Raw genomic sequence first — 19,663 nt, 5'->3', positions numbered from 1 at the left:
ACGCCTTCTGGGGAATTGAGGACTAACAGATGACGGAGAACAATCACGGATAAACCGTTTAAGTGTGAGACTGAGTTTTCAGGTCACCTGGCCACTTACGAATAATAGCTCATCTCCCGGTCACTACCGCGAGAGCGATGGCCACGCAGTAGCGAAGCTTTCCGCCCGCGAGGGGCGCCAGAGAGCACTGTTCTCTAGGCGGGGCCGCAGGGCCAGGCTCATCATTCACAGCGCCTGCGCAGCGACGCGCCCCAGGGAAGGATGAGGAAATCGTCGACTCACTTCCGCTTCTTCACATTTAGCACCGCCCCCTGGAGGGTGGCAACGGAAGTGACGTAGGGATCAAACGGCAACAACAGTTTTCCACGTGCGCGTAGGGCGCCAAAGTCAGGTGGGCCGACGGGAGCCAATGGGGAAGCGTTTCGTGTAGGTCTTCTCTAGAGGCGGTTGTGCCAGCAACAGGCTCCCGCCAGTAGTGAGCGGGCCGAGCAGGACGAAGGCTGCTCGGCTGTGAGAGGCGAGGTCCGAGCGTGTGCGGCCGGGGTGAGGGAGCCGGAGCCGGAGCCGGAGCCGGGCCGCCGCGGTTTGGAGAAGCTGCGTCGGGGCGCGCGGGTAAGGACCGGGGAGGGCGGCGCTTGAGTCGCGTCCCGCTTTGTGTGCCGGCTTGGCCTTGGTGTCCTACGGTTGCTCAGTTGCTTTGGGCAGCGAAGCGCGGTACCCCGAGATAGTTGCGTCACAGCTCGTGCTTGGGGTGGGGTCGGGGTCAGCTTCCCCGGGGCCGGGCCGGCAAGTTGCGGAGCTCGCCGGTGGGGTCGGAGCCGGCAGTTGCCGCACTGAGTGGAGTGGGCCGGGATGCCGGACCGACCCTATGGCAGGGTCGGCGAGGACGTTCCCATTGTTTAAACCGAGTGAGTTTGATGGGGTGGCTAGGCCACTACAACGTCTCCAGTGTTAGCTTGAAGAGGGAAGAATCTCGTTTATTCTTCACCTAGCCGCCTTGCTGTCAGTTGTCGACTAGCCCTTTTTACTAGCGAACAATCGTAGTCTCTGCCGTCCACCGGACATGCTCTGCTTACATTAAGTTAAAAAAATATTGTGTACTTATTTTTAGTCAGGGGTAGATTTGGCTGCCCTGGAGCTCACTATGTAGGTCTTGAATTCAAAGCGATCCGCCTGCCCCTGCCGTCTGAATGCTACGATTAAAGGCGTGGGGATTAAAGGCATGGGGCACTACGCCAGGCTTCTGCTTCAGTTCTTTAGACCCAGAGGTTGTACCTGGTACGCGTGACTATGACTAATTCTCAGGGAAAAAAGTAATCTACCTGTTAATTATGCTTAGAATAGGCCACAGGAGAGGTTGGCTGGCAGTTTCCACAAACCATAGTGCCTTTTTCATCAGCCTTGTTATGTCATCATAGGTCATTAAGGACTTCTGTACTACAGCATTCAAAAAAGCAAGTAGATACACTTGATCTTGAGTCATTATGTGTTATCAGTAATTCTTAGGTAAAACTTTGTGTTTTAAAGAGAAACTCTTAAGAAATCTGGGAAACCTAACTTCTCCAAAGTACAAACTCTTTTCTTCCTCTTGTAGCCCAGCTTTCATAGCAGTATTAAATTTTATTAATCGTGAGCCTTGAGCAGAAGTTACTTACCGATATTTCTGAAGTATTTGGGAACTTAGATTTATGAAAACAGACTATTTTAACCCCTTTAAGAGCAAATAGATTTTACAAGTTTAAGAAAAAAAGTTTCCTTCCCCACCTTTGCCTTTCTGGTGAAGTTCTAGCCAAGCATAGAAAAGACAGATTTTTTTTTTTTCAATGATTGGTTCATATTCTAAAACTAAATGTGGTAGTGAAGACGGCACTGAGAAAGGAAGATGCTTTCTTAAAAAATAATCTGAACAGGTAATGATACATTTAGTATCACAGGCAAACAAAAGTTCATCACCAACATAAATACTAGAAATCCTAAGCCTTCCAAAGAAAGTATCAATTTTATCTTTTCAGAAGATAAGCAAAGTCTTGCTAAGAGACTCTTAATATCAGACAGCACAAGAACATGACTATATGATACTATGTGTATAATAGCTTGATGCTGTCTTTTACACCAAAGGTTTATTGAGTTTGATTGTTTCTTAAGATTCCTTCCTTGGATTTAAAAAAACAAAACAAAACACTGTTTTCTTTCTTAGGTTATTAGAAATGGCAACTCCACAGTCAGTTTTCGTCTTTGCCATCTGCATTCTAATGATAACAGAATTAATCCTGGCCTCAAAAAACTACTATGATATCTTAGGTGTGCCAAAGTCAGCCTCAGAGAGACAAATCAAAAAGGCCTTTCACAAATTAGCCATGAAGTACCACCCTGATAAAAATAAAAGCCCTGATGCTGAAGCAAAATTCAGAGAGATTGCAGAAGGTAAGTAAATGATTTCTTCCTGATGTCTCACGGGTATTTATAGTAAGGGGAATGGTAACTGATAATTTTGTGGGAGAGATGTTAATGGAGATGGGAGAGGTGGTATGTAGTATTTTGTAGTTTGTTAGAAAAATACCTGGTTCCTGAATAAGTAAATTAATTGTGGTAGGTCATTTTATTGTTTTACAGTTCTAAAAATGTTGGCAGTGTACCATTTATCTTTTTTTGTTATTTATGAAACCACTCTGTATAAAAAAAGGAGTGTTAGAAAACCAAAATTATCAATTGACTTAAGAAACTTAATTTATTACGTATTGACTTAATATAAAAAGGTAGCTTAAATTTCTTCATTTCATCTACATTTAAAGCCAATGGTATTTAAGAATATGTAAAGAACATTCTGTCATAATACTAGTTCTAAAACAAACCATACATCATGGACATTAAGTAGTTAATGGTGAATGGGCTTATGTAGAGAGTTGGAATTAAACATTTACTTCAACATGGTAAGAAAGTAAAACTGATTTTTCTATTAGCTGAACACATTTGATGATTTATTTTTTAATATGACAGTTAATACCTGCCTTGTTTTACAACTTTTATTTTAGCTTTATTTTTATTTGTAATAGTTAGTGATATGAAACACATAAGTTGAAGTCATGTATTTGAAGTTTGCATAACACAGTTTGGAATATCTTATCTTCAGTTCCTAAAAGGCTTTTTATCTGTTTCAGCATATGAAACACTCTCGGATGCCAATAGACGGAAAGAGTATGATATAATTGGACACAGTGCTTTTACTAATGGCAAAGGACAAAGAGGCAATGGAAGTCCTTTTGAGCAGTCATTTAACTTCAATTTTGATGACTTATTTAAAGACTTTAATTTGTTTGGTCAGAACCAGAACACTCGGTCTAAGAAGCATTTTGAAAATCACTTCCAGACACGCCAGGATGGTTCCAGTAGACAGAGGCATCACTTCCAGGAGTTTTCTTTTGGAGGTGGATTGTTCGATGATATGTTTGAAGACATGGAGAAAATGTTTTCTTTTAGTGGCTTTGATAGCACCAATCGACGCACAGTACAGACTGAAAATAGATTTCATGGATCCAGCAAGCACTGCAGGACCGTCACTCAGCGGAGAGGGAATATGGTTACTACGTACACCGACTGTTCAGGACAGTAGTTGGATCTTTTCCTGTGTCCACTAAGCCCATCTAGTTTACTCTTCCTCACTATGTCTGATGAAAAAAGTTTTCTGTGAACTATTTTGGCATGATTTCACTTATGTTAAGCAGTTTGTTATTAGGTATTCCATATATTGAATTTTTTTTTTTTAACAAAACACATTCAGCTAGTAAACAATTCTAATTTTCCTGTTTAGGAAAAGTTCTTTTGAAAGATCATTTGAAAGATAGATTTTCCTCTTTACCTATCCTTTGGCTCATTAATTTGCCCCTCCCCCCAACAAAAAAAGAAAATCCCAAACAACTCAGTTAGCCTAACATACTTAACGATTAAATAATGATTAAATTTTAAGTTATCATAGATTTGCATTGTATGGACTTGAATAATATTTGCAGTGAAACCTCTGGGAACTTAAAACTGCACAGCCTATGGTCCCTGTAACTCGGGCTACTAAATGTATATGAAGCTGTAATTGAGTCATTTAGTGAAGAAGACCATTGTTTTTGGCTCTTTGCCACTGAAAGCTTTAGAAAGTGATGGTTCGATGTCTGTCACAGAAAGATTCCTCTTCTACAGGAGAATTGGTGTGATGGGGATGATTGTATTGCACGTAGTTAAGCTGAAGAAAGTTTAAAATTTATAAACTATTGCCAAGAAATTGTGTTTTAGTAATGGGCTAATGATTTTGTATGATCAAAATCATAGCTTTGTAAACTTCTTTTTGAATATTTTTGTTGACTTTCTAGGTCTTTGTATGAATTTGTTTTTTGTTTTTGGTGTGTGTGTGTGTAGTTACTCTGTTGCACTTATCTTTATCTAGAGATTGACTAATACCTCATTCTTTTTGTAAAAGCAGCCAGTAATTTCTGTGCAACCTTACTATGTGCAATATTTTTAAATTTTAAGAAATGTGTGCTTCTTTTGTTGTTAGAGTTATTTCTTTAGTTCTGCACTTTTCCATGTTATACTCCATATGAGTATTAATCCTATGGATGCATATGAAAACTAGTAATGTCTCATACAATATTGTGTGTGAGTGAGAGAAACTATAAATATTTACAACCTGATCTCCAGTGTTGTTCTTTTTTTTTATATATATTTTTGGGATGTACAGTATGTATAAAATGAAACATTCTGATCATAGGCCAAACATACTCTTGAAGTTTTGCCTAACCTGAAATTTCCCCAAATGATCTTATTTCCATTTGGTAGCTTCTGTTGTGTTGCTGTCTCATATTTCAGTACCTTGTAGGTTTTATCTATAATTTTTGTGTATTTGCCTTTTTGAGAGCAAGTGTTGTACCACAAGTCCTTTTGTGATTAGGACTGGTTAAGAAAAAGCAGAGACTTCATAAACCTTTGTCACCTTTGAGAATGACTCCTCCCCTCCACATACATGTCACATGAAGTACTTGGAATGATTCTAAGATATGCAAGGCATACATTCTACCACTAAGCTACATTACTAGCCCTGTCCATCTTTTTTTTTTTTTTTTTTTTTTTGTTCAGCCAGGTTGTCGCTTGAGTCTTGACTTTAAAATACCACCTAGACTTGCTGGCTAGTCAGGCTTCCAGGGTCTACCCTGTCCCCACTTGTTGGAGTTACAGGTACTGAGTACCCATGAGTACTGTGGGTCTGAATTCAGGTCCCCATGCTTGCACTTTACCTGCTCTGCTGTTTCTCCAGCCTCACTTTAGGATTTTTTAAGAAAAATAGATATATTCATGATCTTATTTCTTAGATGTTATATCTGTTACTTGATAGTAATAGCCATATCTTGAAGTTGGGCCAAAAATCATGTTTATATAAATCCTTTAAGACTAATTGATAAAAAATATCTCATTTTCAAATAAATATTTGCAAAAGATGAATTATTTTCATATTGTTAGCATATCTCCTCTAAGGCCTGATGAGGATAATTTTTATTCATTGCGAGTTCTGAATATTTTGATCCTCTTGAGAATTGAAACTTCCTCCTTAGGTATGGTAGTACATGACTAATCACAACTCTCCAGAAGCTGAGCTAGTAGTATCCCAAATTTAAGGCCAGCCTGGGTTATACATCAAAATCTTGCCGGAAGCACCAAAATGGTTTGTGCATTCCTAAGATAACTTTAGTTTCTTGAAAAATTTTTGTTGAGCAGTTAAAACAACTTAATAGGAGACTGAGATCATTGTCAAGCAAAATAAAGAGATTGATAAATTACTATTCAATATGTCTCAGCATTTTGTATACAGGATTATGTAGGATTTTAAAATTACATTTATTTGTGTAGAAGTGTGTCCATACCACTTGGACACACTTGTAGTTTTGTCCTTTCACTGTGGGAGTACTAAAATTACCAGGAATTGAACTCATACAGCTTGGCAGCAAAGGACCTAGTATAGCTATCCTTATATTAGAGTTCAAACCCACACTGACTAAAAATAATATTAAAAAGGACACCTCATATTTATAAAAGTTCAAGAAGGTACAATAAAATTAGGTGCACCTAATTTTGGAAACAAAAAGGAGATAGTTTTTGTTTCCTACCAGATCACAATGTAATTAAAGTATAAATTAGCAATGTTAATTTCATAAAGTACTTAAATACTACTCTGAGTCTTCTAAACTAAAAGGAATTAGCTATGTTGTGACTCCCAAACATAAAATTACTTTGCTGCTACTTCATAACTAATTTTGTTTACTGATATGAATAATAAATGTGGATTGCTGTCTATATGCAAGTAAGGGCAGGCACAAGATAAAGCTAGAACCTGTGATTGGGCAGTGAAAAAAGAAGGCAGGCTGAGAGTTTTAGAGATGGGACAGATAGGGACAGAGAGGACAGAAGATGGAGGAAGAAGAGGATGAATCCAATCCATGTGGCTTTAAATAGCCACAGATAGCTATGAATATCATAGAAGAGCATAAAATAATATAGGGCAATTTGTCCAGTGTAGGCAGGCAGCTTGTATCAATATCAATTGGCTCTGGGTTCATTGTATGGGCGTTTTGTGGGTTGAGAATTTACTGATATAAATCTGACTGATACAAGCCTCTAGGGTTTTGATTTGACAGTTACAGGGACTTGTGACAGCTAGCTGCAGGTAGGGGATGGCTGGGAAGATAGAGTGGTTCTGAGGCAGGCTAACTGAAACAGGGAAGACTGCAGCTTGCAGCTCCCAGTGGGGAGAGGAACCCGTGAAAACCATGTTACTAGAGTGTAGCTGGCGATATCGTTGATTGTTTTTAATTATTACACACAACAAATAAACATCTGATGTGCAGGATATCTGGTATTCAACTCTCTGTGAAAGGGTCAGGCAACCTAAGGGTTTCAACCTACAGGTTGAGAACCACTGGTACTGATCAACTAGACTTAACAGATACAGAATATTTCATTCAATAGATAGGAATACTCATCTTTTTCAGCTGCAATAGAACTTTCTCCTGATTATACCACAGGACACAACTCTCAGCAAACAAAGTAGAAATTAACAATGTCCATTTTTAGAAGGACTGTGTTAGAAACTCTTGCTCTTTACTCTTTATTAAATAACAGAAGCACCTTTTTCTTCAGGTCATGGAAAAAGCCACTGGAAAGTAAGATTATCCCTAGGGGCTCCCAGTGATGATGATGCAGTTACTGTAGAGTTGTGAAGATGAGAAATGGCAGCAAGTGTATAGAATAGCCAACCATTCCTGTGGGTTCCTGCTGCCTGAGCCTACCCAGCTCACACCAAACTGGCTTCTGCCACAAAGGAGATCTAAGCCAATGGGACTCCCGAGGAAAATGCTTTTTCTCATCTATCACAGTTTGATACACTTTCATAGCACATTCAAAGAGTGTCAGGTACAGTTAACTCCAAGAAAGAGAATTCAGGAAGATTATTAAAATATTTTCAGATTTCTGGCAAAATTCCGCATCATTGGTTTTGTCATATACCAATTCTTAATCTCCTTAGGAAGGGATTCCTTTTATGAGATGGCATGAAACAATAACGGAGCAGTGTGAATACATATGAAGTTTTTAATCAACCATAACCACAGTAAATAGATAACAGGCAAGCACATGATTTTCACTGTGCTGGTATCTTCTGTCCTAAAAGTTCATATCTTCCTTTCAAACTTGAAATTAGAAAGATTATTACTCTTGAGATAGGGAAAACTTATTGAAGAAGGCATTTAAAAAAGTTCAGTCTGAACATAACTAACTGTCAGATAAGATTGTGAGTAGACATGTTTTTGGCTTTTAGCAGAGGGTTAAGCCAGTGGTCATGCATCATAGAATTGTAAAAAACGCAGTAAGTTAGCCTTGTAAAACACTACTGATGATCTGGTAGATGCTGACTTGAAAGTGAACACTTCCTCTTTTGCATGTCTTTTTTCCATTTATACAGATGGCAAATTTGACATCAATTTCCCTCTAGTTTGGTTGTACTTGATTGGACTATGTTAAAACTGAGAGGCCTTAAAGGAACTGGTCCAAGCATCTATAATGAAACACTTCCTACACATAATTATTTTTAACTTTTTTAAGTTTTGAGATTATAATTACAACATTTCTCCCTTCTCTTTGATTCTCTCTGGATTCCCCCATATTTCCTTTCTTGCTCTTATTCAAATTAATGGTCTCTTTTTTCATACATTATTATTGAATATGCACCCCCCACCCCACAATCATTAAAACATAACCTGCTCAGGACACACAAATTTTAACATAAACATTTTTTGTAAAAATTAAATGATTCCATCAGAGTAGTGTCCCTTACTCTTGTGATTATCTCCAATGTTAATAAGCATTCTTTTAAAATTACTTATGAGTAACAAAAAATCCAAATAAGTTTTCAATATTCAAATCTTATTACATTTACATTATGTTTCTCTATACTCGAATACTGAGACTCAGAGGTTTCTGTCCCTCCAAAATCCCTATGTCGAGATCCTCACCCTCAAGATGATGGCGCTTAGATGTGTGAGCTTTGAATAAGACATAGGAGTCTTCTTGGTGCCTTTATAAAAAATGCCAGTGTGGGATAGAGGGAAGGGGAGAAGGAAGGAGAGAGGGAGAAAGAAAGTAGGGACAGGGAGAACACTCAGTGGACCATTCTCATGTGAGATTACAGTAATATGGTTTGTATATGAAATGTTTTCCCAAAAGGCTTATGGTTTAAGAAGGCATGGTCCTCTGCTAGTGGTGCCCTTGAAATATGATTAGCTTATGGGGACCGTGACTTAATTGATGGATTATTTGCTTGATGGATTAAATCCTTGATAGGTACACGACATGGCATTATTGAGAGTAGGCTGGAGTAGGTACATGGCCTGGAAAGATGGCACCTTGTCCCCAACTGTTGGCAATCAGGCACATCCATGGACAGCTAGAAGTGACTGCACAACAGGTATCTTAACAGTCAGCTCTCAAGGGATCTAGCTCCAGAGGTGACAGTGTTGATCCTTTGCACATGTGTCATGGCCCTGTTGTACGTCCCTTTGTGCACGTACCACACACCTGATAAAAGCCTCATTCTCCCTGCACCTCTCTCTTTTCTCTCCTCCCTCTCCCAGAGCCTGTCTCTGTTTCCCCTCCCAATAAACCTAGGTGAGCTCTGCTGCATGCTGTGATTTGTTTGGGACTTAGTTCTAACACCAGCCCCCTTTACTGCTCTGTCTGCTTTGTAGTGAGCAGCTCAGCTCTACTAAGAACTTTTTACCATGGTGTTTTATCTCACAACAATCCCAAAACCAACAGAGCCAAACAACCATAGACCAAAGACCTTTTGGACTCAGTCAAGATCCATTCTAATCTAAAGGAAATGTTCCCTCTCTTATGCTGTCATCATGTTAGGTACATGGCTACAGTGACAACTCTAACACAAGAAGACCTTGCCCCTGAACCAGGAAGAGTGCCTCATGGGGGCATCAAGTCTTCCCACATCTCCTTAGACATCTCAGTTACCAGGACTGTAAGAAACACATCTTTTTATAGGCCTCCCAAGCTGAGAAATTCTGTTATATCAGTCTGAACAGACTTAAGATAGTGGGCTTCGTAGAGCTTCTAGGATGTTCATCTATTCTGGGACTCTCTTGGAGACACACAAGAGATGGCTATTCTTTTATTGGTTGTCAAATTGATTACATCTAGAATTAACTAAAAATTCATGCAACTGGGCACACCTGTTGAGGATTTTTAGTTAGTTGTATCATTTGAGATAGGAAGACTCACCTTAAATCCGGATCACTTGAGGTCAGAAACCCACTTTAAATGTGGATTATTTGAGGTCTGGTTGCCCACCCTGAAACTGGGCTATACCTTCTCACAGCAGCTTATATAAAGGACCTGGAAGAAGGGAGCTTTTGGTTTTTGCCTGTTTGCCGTCATTCTCATTGGCAAGTTCATAGATTCTGGTGCTGAGACATCCTTTCACTGGTTTTAGAGCCAGGGATTAAGTCAGGTTTCCAAAGTCTACTGAGGACAAGCTGAGACATCTAGCCACGTGGACTCAACAACTATTGAATTTTTGGCTTTTCCATTGGGAGACAGCCATTGTTGGACTAGCTGGATCACAGTTTGTAAGGTGTTCTAATAAATCCTCATCGATATCGATATTGTTGTACCCTGGTTGGGAAAACCCCAGAGACCACCAGGAACCACAACTTCGATTCAATCATATAAGAGTCTTTATTGAAGCTGTGAATCTTCCTCATGCAACAGGGTACGAGAGTGGCCAGAGATCTAGGGGAATGGAATTTAATAAAACAAACAAACAAAAACAAAAAACCTGCAAGCGGGGATTTCCAACTCTTTGCATTACATGAGAGGGTAAAGAAATGTTGGCCATTAAGCTGTTTGGTTTCCAGAACCTGGTTAAACCACAAGGAGGGAGTATGCATCAAAAAGGAGAGTCCTGACCTGGGAACAACTGACATTTTCTTAGCCCATTCTGTTATCAGCTAACTGCAGCTGCTGTGTCTATTTTGCAACTGCCAGGGACATTTTGTGATTTTTCTCAAACCTCAAGGGTGGAGTCCATGCCTCTCCTCTTCGAATGGAGCCTTAAAAACAAAATGGAGTTCACTCTGCTACCTCAGTCCCTTCAATATATGTATATTTATATATTCTATCAATATGAATTTATTCATTTCTATCAGTTTTGTTTCTCTAGGGCAGTGGTTCTAAACCTGTGGGTTAGGACCCCTTTGGGAGTCAAATTACACTTTCACAGGCATTACATATCAGATAATCTTGTGAATCAGATATTTACATTAAAATTTGTAACAGTAGCAAATTACGGTTATGAAGTAGCAGTGAAAATTTTATGGTTGTAGGTCACCATAACAGGAGGAGCTGTATTAAAGGGGAATTAGGAAGGTTGAGAATCACTACTCTAGAGTGCTGGGGGACCAGCCCTGCTGTTCTTCTTTCTTGTTTGGGTCTTTCTGAGGCAGTGGAGGGGGAAGAACTCTTAAGACAGGGGTGGGGTGTGGGTGTGGGTGTAAAACTTGGTCTTACCAGATATTTCTGGTTGCTGTATAGTAATAAAATGTTTACCTATCTTAAGTCTAAGTCACTTTGCTTCAGTAGCTGACCTGCCTCCTGTGAGTTCCTCTGAGGTGAGAAACTGTTTAGCACCACCATAAAACTGCAGGGGATTAAGTGAAAGGATTTGTTGCAAGTGAGTCAGTCAGAAGCCTAAGCTGGGGAACTCTTTGTGAACCAGAGGGAAGGAAAGATTTTTTTGTACTGGCAAATATGCACAGACACATATACGTTCAAACATTCATACACCCACACTCTAGCTGGGCCAAACTGTCAGTCACAATCAATTCCACAAGTATTCATGCATGCTTACATACATACACATATTCCCTACACACAAACATATGAACAGACATACACATTTGCATAGATAGATGGATGGATGGATGGATGGATGGATGGATGGATAGATGGAGCAAAGCACTCCAAGATAAACTATTCAACCAAACGACTTTATTTCTCTTCTCTGGTCCTTTATACCTTCTTAGACAAAAATTCTTTAGTAAATTACCTCAGAGACAAAATGTTACAAGGAATGGGAGTTACAGAAGGATGTTGACATTAAGTCAAAAGCAATGTTTCATTATAATATTCTTATTAAAAGTTCAAAGCAACAGTTTTTGCATGGCCTTGCCTTATCATAATGTACATCTGTGACTTTATCTTTAGACCTAAATGTTTTTCCCTAAATACAAAATTGTCCCAGGTCTATTTCTCCTTTTGAGTGTAATTATGAAAATTCCTTGTATTTCTCATTATGCAACCTTTACTTACTATTCTGAAGAGTGGGCACATTCTATTCTTGATTTTAACTTTATTACACCTTTCTAGCAACTAAGAGCATCTCTAAAAACTTGCTTCCTAAAATTATTTGAGTCAAGTCAGAACTTCTATAGAACCATTATCTATTTGTCTATATAGATAGCATCACTACAAGATAGTACATCTTGGCAGGTCTATATGAATCTACTCAAAAGGGCGGGCCAATACCTAGTGATTGTTATTTATTTAATAATAACAGGAAAAGCATATTAATGACAGGAATCTTCCCAAAAATGAATATCTTTTGGGCATTGTCATAGATTATGATCCAAGGCAGACTCATCTCAGGAAGATCACCTGTTAGATTTTAGCTTCTCTTTGTTGGCTCCTGGCACTAGAGGACCCTGACTAATACACAGTGATATTTGTCAAATTTCCTGAGCCATGGAGCTAATTTTGCCAGGTACCCTCAACCATGTCTAAGGGTGTAATGAATGTGTGCAACATGTGTGTGAAATATGTGCAAACTCATACTTAGAATGTTATTCTTGTATTGCTATGGGTAAGTCCTGACTGAAAAAGATTGTCTTGTCAGAATCCACTGTGGTTTCCCTCCAGCTACAGCTCATCAGAAGGCTTCTCTTGAAAACTGCTCTAGCTATTTAGATAGCATAACACTGTTTCTTTCAGAGCTATTTTAACACAGATAGTGACTATCACCAAGGAATTTAAATACAATTAAGATGAAAAGTCCTTTATTATCTTCCAAGAAAAAAGTTACTACTGTTACTAAATGGTATTCTTAAAATAAGAGTGTTTAAAAAAATAGAAGGATCAAACTGTTACTTTTAGGTTAAAAGGCAAATCATTTTGATAACCCTTTTGCAAATTGGACAAGTAATACTGAGTGGTGTTAAACATGCTCTGAGGGTAGAATATATATTTCTATTCAGTGAGAGGCAGAATTAACAATCACATAGACACAAATTTTCTGTAAAATACCTTTTGGCTGAGTCTTCAAAAGAAAGGGTGGAAGGAACTAAGTCAAAACACTAATAGAAAGTTTGGGAGTGGAGCTCAGTGGGAGAGCACTTGCCCACTATGTGTAATGAGCTGGGCTCAATGCTCAGGACTAAAGATTAGAATTAATGTAATTCTTAATTTTTTTAATTTCACCTATAAGAACCAGTTAAAATTTTGTTTTTATTCCTGGTACAAACTTTTATAACACAAATTCTAGTAAATATTGTGGGAGAAGGTAAAGGACTCTTTTTTCTCTCTCAGCTTCCAACTACATCCAAAAAAATCTGTCATTATAAAAGGTTTTAAAGGGAAGGATGGAGGAAAGGTGGAACGGAAGTAAAGAAGTAGGGCACACCAACTCTTAAAACCAATAGGAGGAGTTCCTCCTCCACTTCTTCCTCCCCTCCTTATCACTTCTCCTTTCCCTCTGTGGTGGTTTAAATGAAAATGGCCCCCATAAGCCCATCGGAAGTGGCACTGTTAGGAGGAGTGGCTTTGTTGAAGTAGGGATGACTTTGTTGGAGGAAGTGTATCATTGGGAATGGACTTTGGAATTTCAAGTGCTCTAGTCAGGTCCAGTGGATCTCTCTTCCTGCTGACTGCAGATCCAGATGTAGAACTCTCAGCTTCCTCTCCCGTATTCTGTCTGTCTGCAAGACCCCATGCTTTCCACCATGACAATAATGGACTAAACATCTGAACAGTAAACCAGCCTCAATGAAATGCTTTCCTTTATAAGCCTTGCTGTAGTCATGGTGTCTCTTCACATCAGTAGAACTCTGGGATACCCTCCTTCTCTTCTTTTTTCTTCCCCTCCTCTACAGTAATGAGCAAAGTTTGGTAGGACAAATGTTTGGTAGGGAAGACATGTTCCTACACAGTTTTAGTTTACCAGATCTCTGAAACTTAATGCTAAGGTGGTGACATACAAGCAATGACTTAGAAGATCTGAAGGAAAATGCTTTTAAACTTACAACTAAACAAAGTATTAACAGGGCAAGATAAAAATTATTGGCATTTTGAAGAATGAAGAAATTAACACCACATACCCTTTATGTAAAAACATTTTTTCCCTCTAAATTGTAATATACACGAAAAGGTGATACCTGAAAAATGAAGCAAAAAAGAGCTAAAAGAACAGAGAAAACCAGAAAGGAATTGAGAGCATACATTAAAAATGTCTACAAAGTTTTCATTTGTCTGTGAGTGAATTTTCTTTTTTTCTTTTTTTCTCGGAGCTGGGAACTGAATCCAGGGCCTTGCACTTGCTAGGCAAGCGCTCTACCACTGAGCTAAATCCCCAATCCCGTGAGTGCATTTTCTATTATACTTTTAAATAAATGAAACAAAGTGATACCCCACAAACCCCAATTCTAGCATCTAAGTTATGATTCCTGCAGATTCCAGGAACAAAGCTAACATTTAAGTCTATCCAAACAATAAAAGGCTTATTTTTTTTTTCTCTAAGAAAAAGTCTAAAGGCCAGGCATCTTCAGAAGTAGTATACCAGAAGTTTGTCTTTGTTTTTTGATTTCTTTTCTTGACTCTGACCTTTCTCTGTCGCAGGCTTCCTTCTTTTGCAGATAATAACAGGATAGAAATGTTATTAGCTGTATATTCCATGCTGGAACCAATCACTAATGAGATGGGAGTATGACAGTTATGACTAACTGATTTAGGCCAGTTAATAGCATGGTGGATCTGGTCAATTCTTTAGACTAGAATAAGGAGAATACCCAGAAAAACAGAACTCTGTATTAAAGATTAGTTAGGAGGTTGGAGAAAACAATTTACATGTCCCAAGCAGTTGAATATTGACACTTTAAGAAAAGCTCTTTAATGGTATCAGGTGTTTCTAATTTTTACGTTTCTTATTTTTAGATTTGTTAGGTATTTTTCAAAGGGCATAAGACTCTTTTCTTTGTACCTTTAACTGATTGTCATGGTTGGATTTAGTTGTGAACAAAGTTCATTATAAATATTGTAGCATCTTGGTGGAGTTAATATTGGTGGTTATAGTTTTCTGGATAGATCTTAATGTTCTACGACATAATTTATGAATTTTCTGGAATGTAGTTGCAGCCTTGCCATTTTGCCTTGGTAGTTTAACATCTATTTGGATAGTAAGTGAACCTTGCTGCCTGTTTATCTATGTGTCATAATGCCATTGAGTGTTTGTAAATACAGTAATTATGCAGGCATTTTTCAGGGAGAAACCCAAAAGACTCTCAATTCTTACTTATTTTTTTTGCCTGGAATTGTTTGCTGTCCCAGCCCCTTTATCTAGTCAAATATTTTGCTGGCAATCCCTTCCCACTTTGCTCACCCTGACACAGTCAAACCTAAATTCCTTTTATTAATTTGAATATTGCCTTTGAATTTCAAACCATGGGTCTTTAGACAGTCAAATCTACATCTGGATTATTTTCCTTAGCCAGGGCCCTGAAAACTTGTTTCCTTCTCTCCCCATCTAATTGTGCTTCCTGAGGCCCCAAGAATGGTAGAATCTTTTTGCTAATTGTACCTCATGTAATTATCAAAATTTCAAACACTTTACTCAATTTTTAAGCTTAACTTCGTATTATTTAAATATAATTTCACATAATCACTTGAAGAAGTATTCTTGACTCAGTACATATATTAGGGAAAAGTCATTAAAATGAAATTTTCTGTTCACTTTTCTCAATTTACTTTTAGTTACAACTTAAATTTATTAATACTTAAGTAATTATTTTAACAGTGCTCCATCATTTTCTTACTTCATTTAAATAGATTTTACATTAGCATTTTTCTAGTGGTTATTCTGCAAAATCATTCTTCCATTATGTATTTCATAAGTAGAAATAGGAAGGACTGTTTGCTAATGAACATGATTTGGTTATTTGTAATATCTTATCATTGGGTAAGTGGTAGTTTGGATAAGGATGGACCTTATAAGCTCATATATTTGGTGCTTGGTCATTATGGAGTGGGATTAGCAGGGATTAGGAGATGTGGCCTTGTTGGAATTGGTGTGGCCTTGTTAGAGGAAGTTTGTCACTGGGGGTGGGCTTTGAGGCTTTAAATGCTCAATCTAGGCCCAGTGACTATTTGCTTCTGCTGATCCCGATGTAGAACTCTCAGTTACCTTGCCAGCCCCAAATCTCCCTGCATCACTATGCTTCCCACCATGACAATAATGGACTAAGTCTCTGAACCTGGAAGCCAGATCCAATTAAATGTTTTCCTTTGTAAGTATTGCCACGGTCATGGTGTCTCTTCACAGTACTAGAAACCCTAACTAAGGCAGGTAGTACTGATTCTTATTCTCTGACACATAGATTAGTCATGTAGGTTCATTGTGTTTCTTAAAGATAACAATGGAGAGAGATATTTCTCTTTTGCCTGTAGGTCAAGTTATGGTATATCCATCTCTGCTATTTTCTCAGGGCAGTCGACGCTGCAATAGCAGCCCATAATGTTAGTGGCTTAACTCTATCTTCGACATGATGTCCAGTTGTCTTTCAGATGATCCATGCTGGTCCAAGGGGACTGCCTTGACAATTCTACGTAAGGCATATTTGGTTATAAGGGAAAAAACATGCTTCCTCTCCCTAAACCATTAGAAGTCTCTTGGAGTGCAGAGATGACGAAGCCCTCAAAAAGACATATTGCTCTTATAGAGGACCTACGTTAGATCCCCAGCAGACTAGCCTTCGTCTCTGCCTGCATCCACACACATTCACACAAACCAATATTCATGTAATTAAAAATAAAATGAAATTTAAAGAAGTAAAAATCTCATATTGTCAAAATTTTGGCTCCGATTTAACATTTATACTTCATCTCCTTGGTCAGCTGAAGTCTTATGTTGAAGTCTAAGATAAAGGATCTAGAAGTCTAATCTTCCATGGGGTAAACTAGAACTATATGACAGCAAATGTTAGCAGTATTGACTTCAGGGAGGCAGTTTGCAGACCATAAGAAAATTTTTAAGAGACAATCTTTAATTTTGTAGCACTCAATGTATTCCTCAGTGTCTGTGTGAGAGCAGATTGGTTGTATCAGTGGATTATTTATGTTCTCCATATAAGAAATGAATAATAAGTTCACTAGAACACGCTTCTGAGTATGTATCACTTTAATTTCAAGCATTAGAATAACCCTATCAAAACATTTCAAATAATTTTATTATGGAATACTGTAGTTTTGTAAAGAAATAGCTCTAAAGCATCATTTCCCAATTTATTAGGTTTTGTTAAATGAAAAATAAGAATTTCATAGATGAGGATAGCCAACACTGGGACTCAGAGGTGCCTTATTATCCAAAGAATTTTTAAAAGTCTTTAATATGCTAATTTACATTGGCCATCTCCACAAAACAGATATAGTTTGAGGCATGTATAAAATATATGACCAAGAAACTCTTACAAGAGGGTCTCTCTGTGGACCAATTAAGAAGAAATTTATGTGTGGTTCTTTAGAAACTCTGGACTAGACATACTTTTAGACCTAATTAAAGAACAAGTTGCTGTGGAAAGGCAAACTTCAACTTCACTGTAAAATCATGTCATGAGCAAGTGCTTCAAAATGTTCCCCACAGAGCTGAGCTGAGCACTGGAGAACATTTTCCAGAAGACCAATTTAAAGAGAAGGTGATGACCTTAAAGATGCAAAGTGCATGTAGCATTATTTTATTATTCTTTGTTATAAATACTAGGAGATTCCAGATTAGAAAAGGATGTTGGTCATAAATGCATAATATCCATGATTTAAAACATACAGTGTGTGTGTGTGTGTGTGTGTGTGTGTGTGTTTGTGTGTTAGCAAAAACTCTAAATATCTTCCTTACATTTTTATTCCCAGAGGACTCATTAACTTTTGCGGTTGCTACTTGGAAAATGACATAGAAATATCAAAGCTAGTATTGGAGAAACACCTTTTCACTTACAAAGAAAGAAAATTTATTTAATTACTTATAGTTGTGATTTTCCATCTGGAAGGGAATTGGTGTAATCTAGCATAATTTCCCCATCTAAGAACAGCTCATTTTCTTTCCTCCTGTGTGAACCCCCTACCATCGACAGATCCTCCTGTTCCTACCTACAGTCAACCGTTCCAGCTGTGCACTAGATCGTGTCAGTCAGACTCAAAGACCTAGCTCCACCGTTTCCTGCCTTCTTGTCTGTCACCAGTTTTCACTTCCCTTTACCAGTTCACACGAGAAAACAGGTTTGTGGCTGTTAATATTTCTTCCATACCAAGACAAACTTCTTGGGCTTTTTTCCTTCCCTTTATCTGCTGCTTCACTTTTTGTTCAGCTTGATCATGAAACTTTTAGGACTTGTTTTTTAATCTCTAACGCTCCCCTGGAACTTCTGTTGAACTTACTGAGATGTACACACACGGTGAAATCATCAGAGAACAAGCTGAGCATTTCTCAGATCTCCGTGTCCACCCAGGTCAGCACCCTCTTCCTTGATCGTCTTACCTCACTCTTCAAACATAAAACTTTGTTTTCTCACTGACTCATGTTGATTCCCCCCACCTCACTTCATTCTCTGAATCCTGGTCCTTCCTGCCTCCTTTTCCTTTTAGTTCATTCTGCTCTCCTCTACCGTTCTTCATCTTTTTTTCTTCTCCTCACTTCCCCTTTTGGAGCCTCTGCTCTACTTCTTATTCTTATCACTTTCTTGGTCAGCTTTCTTAATCTCATAGTTTTAATATCATCAGTACATCTGCCAGGTAGAAATTTCCATCTTCTACAAAGATCTATATGTTCAAAACTCCAGATTCATGTATGCAACTGTTAAATACATCGTAACATGTCTAATAGGGAAGTAACATTCTGACAGCAAAGCTGTCGTTCCAGTTGTTTATGTTATAACCTTGGACTGATTTCTCTCATCCTCTTGCACCTATTCACACGCTATAGCCAATCCTATGGAGTATAAATGTAGAATATTTCCAGAATTTTACAGTTTTTTACCTCCTACTGTACTGATGCCACCATGGTCTTCCGTACCAATTATTTGGTAAAAATAAATATTCTTAACCCTTTACATTCGATCACACAGCCAGTAACTAGGATTGTCCTTTTAAGAGGTAAATAAAAGCTTGCTTTTCTTCCTGTCCCTTCCGTTTGCTTCCTTGTCAGTCACATCAGAACTAAGTGATTTACAATGATCTATGGAATCACCCCACACACTTACCTAATTTTATCTTCCAACCTGACTCTCTTCGTTTATTCTGATTCTGCCATAGAAAGATTCGTTTTTCTTCCAGAACTATGCTGAGTAGGCTTACTCTCTGGGGGTTTAGCATTTTCTGTCCCCTCTAATTGGGCCACCCTCCTGTCATATGGCCACTCTTCAAATCCTGCCTTCTTTCACATGGAACATTTCCCCCCACTTTGACAGTTTAGTACATATACTCAATCTACCGTGATTATATTTGGTCCCTATAGGCCTCTGCTACCGTTTTCTTTGCCTTGGAACCCTTTCTTCTTCCCACCCTACTTCCCCATTGACTATATCTTAGAGAAAATTGCATATATACCCCAGTCCAGCAACCATTAACAGTTATTACCTCTGTTGGAAGGAATGGAAGCTCATAGGTACCTCCTCAATCAATGATGAAAGCTGGAAGGCCTATGCTTTAGCCTAGTGAATAAGTATTCACGGTTGCAAAGGCAATGCCTTGTGTAGATAACAGTGTTTTATGGCATTTATCCCTGTCCTCTGGCCCTTGTATTCTTACCTCC

At 38.4% G+C, this 19,663-nt stretch overlaps 1 protein-coding gene across 1 annotated transcript; it reads left to right on the top strand.

Annotated features, from left to right (window-relative positions):
- The first annotated feature begins 409 nt into the window (after positions 1-409).
- Positions 410-4,679, top strand: Dnajb9 (DnaJ heat shock protein family (Hsp40) member B9). Its single transcript, XM_032907690.1, has 3 exons — positions 410-612; positions 2,198-2,424; positions 3,159-4,679. The coding sequence occupies exons 2-3, from the start codon at positions 2,208-2,210 to the stop codon at positions 3,608-3,610; spliced, it is 669 nt and encodes a 222-aa protein (XP_032763581.1). The 5' UTR covers positions 410-612; positions 2,198-2,207; the 3' UTR covers positions 3,611-4,679.
- The last annotated feature ends 14,984 nt before the right edge of the window (positions 4,680-19,663 follow it).

Source organism: Rattus rattus, chromosome 7 (assembly GCF_011064425.1).
Source record: "Rattus rattus isolate New Zealand chromosome 7, Rrattus_CSIRO_v1, whole genome shotgun sequence".
Classification (NCBI taxonomy): domain Eukaryota; kingdom Metazoa; phylum Chordata; class Mammalia; order Rodentia; family Muridae; genus Rattus; species Rattus rattus.
Note: the sequence above shows the minus strand (reverse complement) of the source record. Positions and strands in the feature narration are given on the sequence as shown.

Coding starts and splice junctions, on each gene's coding strand:
- Dnajb9 (XM_032907690.1), top strand. CDS start 2,208: ATGGCAACTCCACAGTCAGTTTTCGTCTTTGCCATCTGCATTCTAATG. Junction 2,425..3,158: donor ATTCAGAGAGATTGCAGAAG/GTAAGTAAATGA, acceptor TATCTGTTTCAG/CATATGAAACACTCTCGGAT.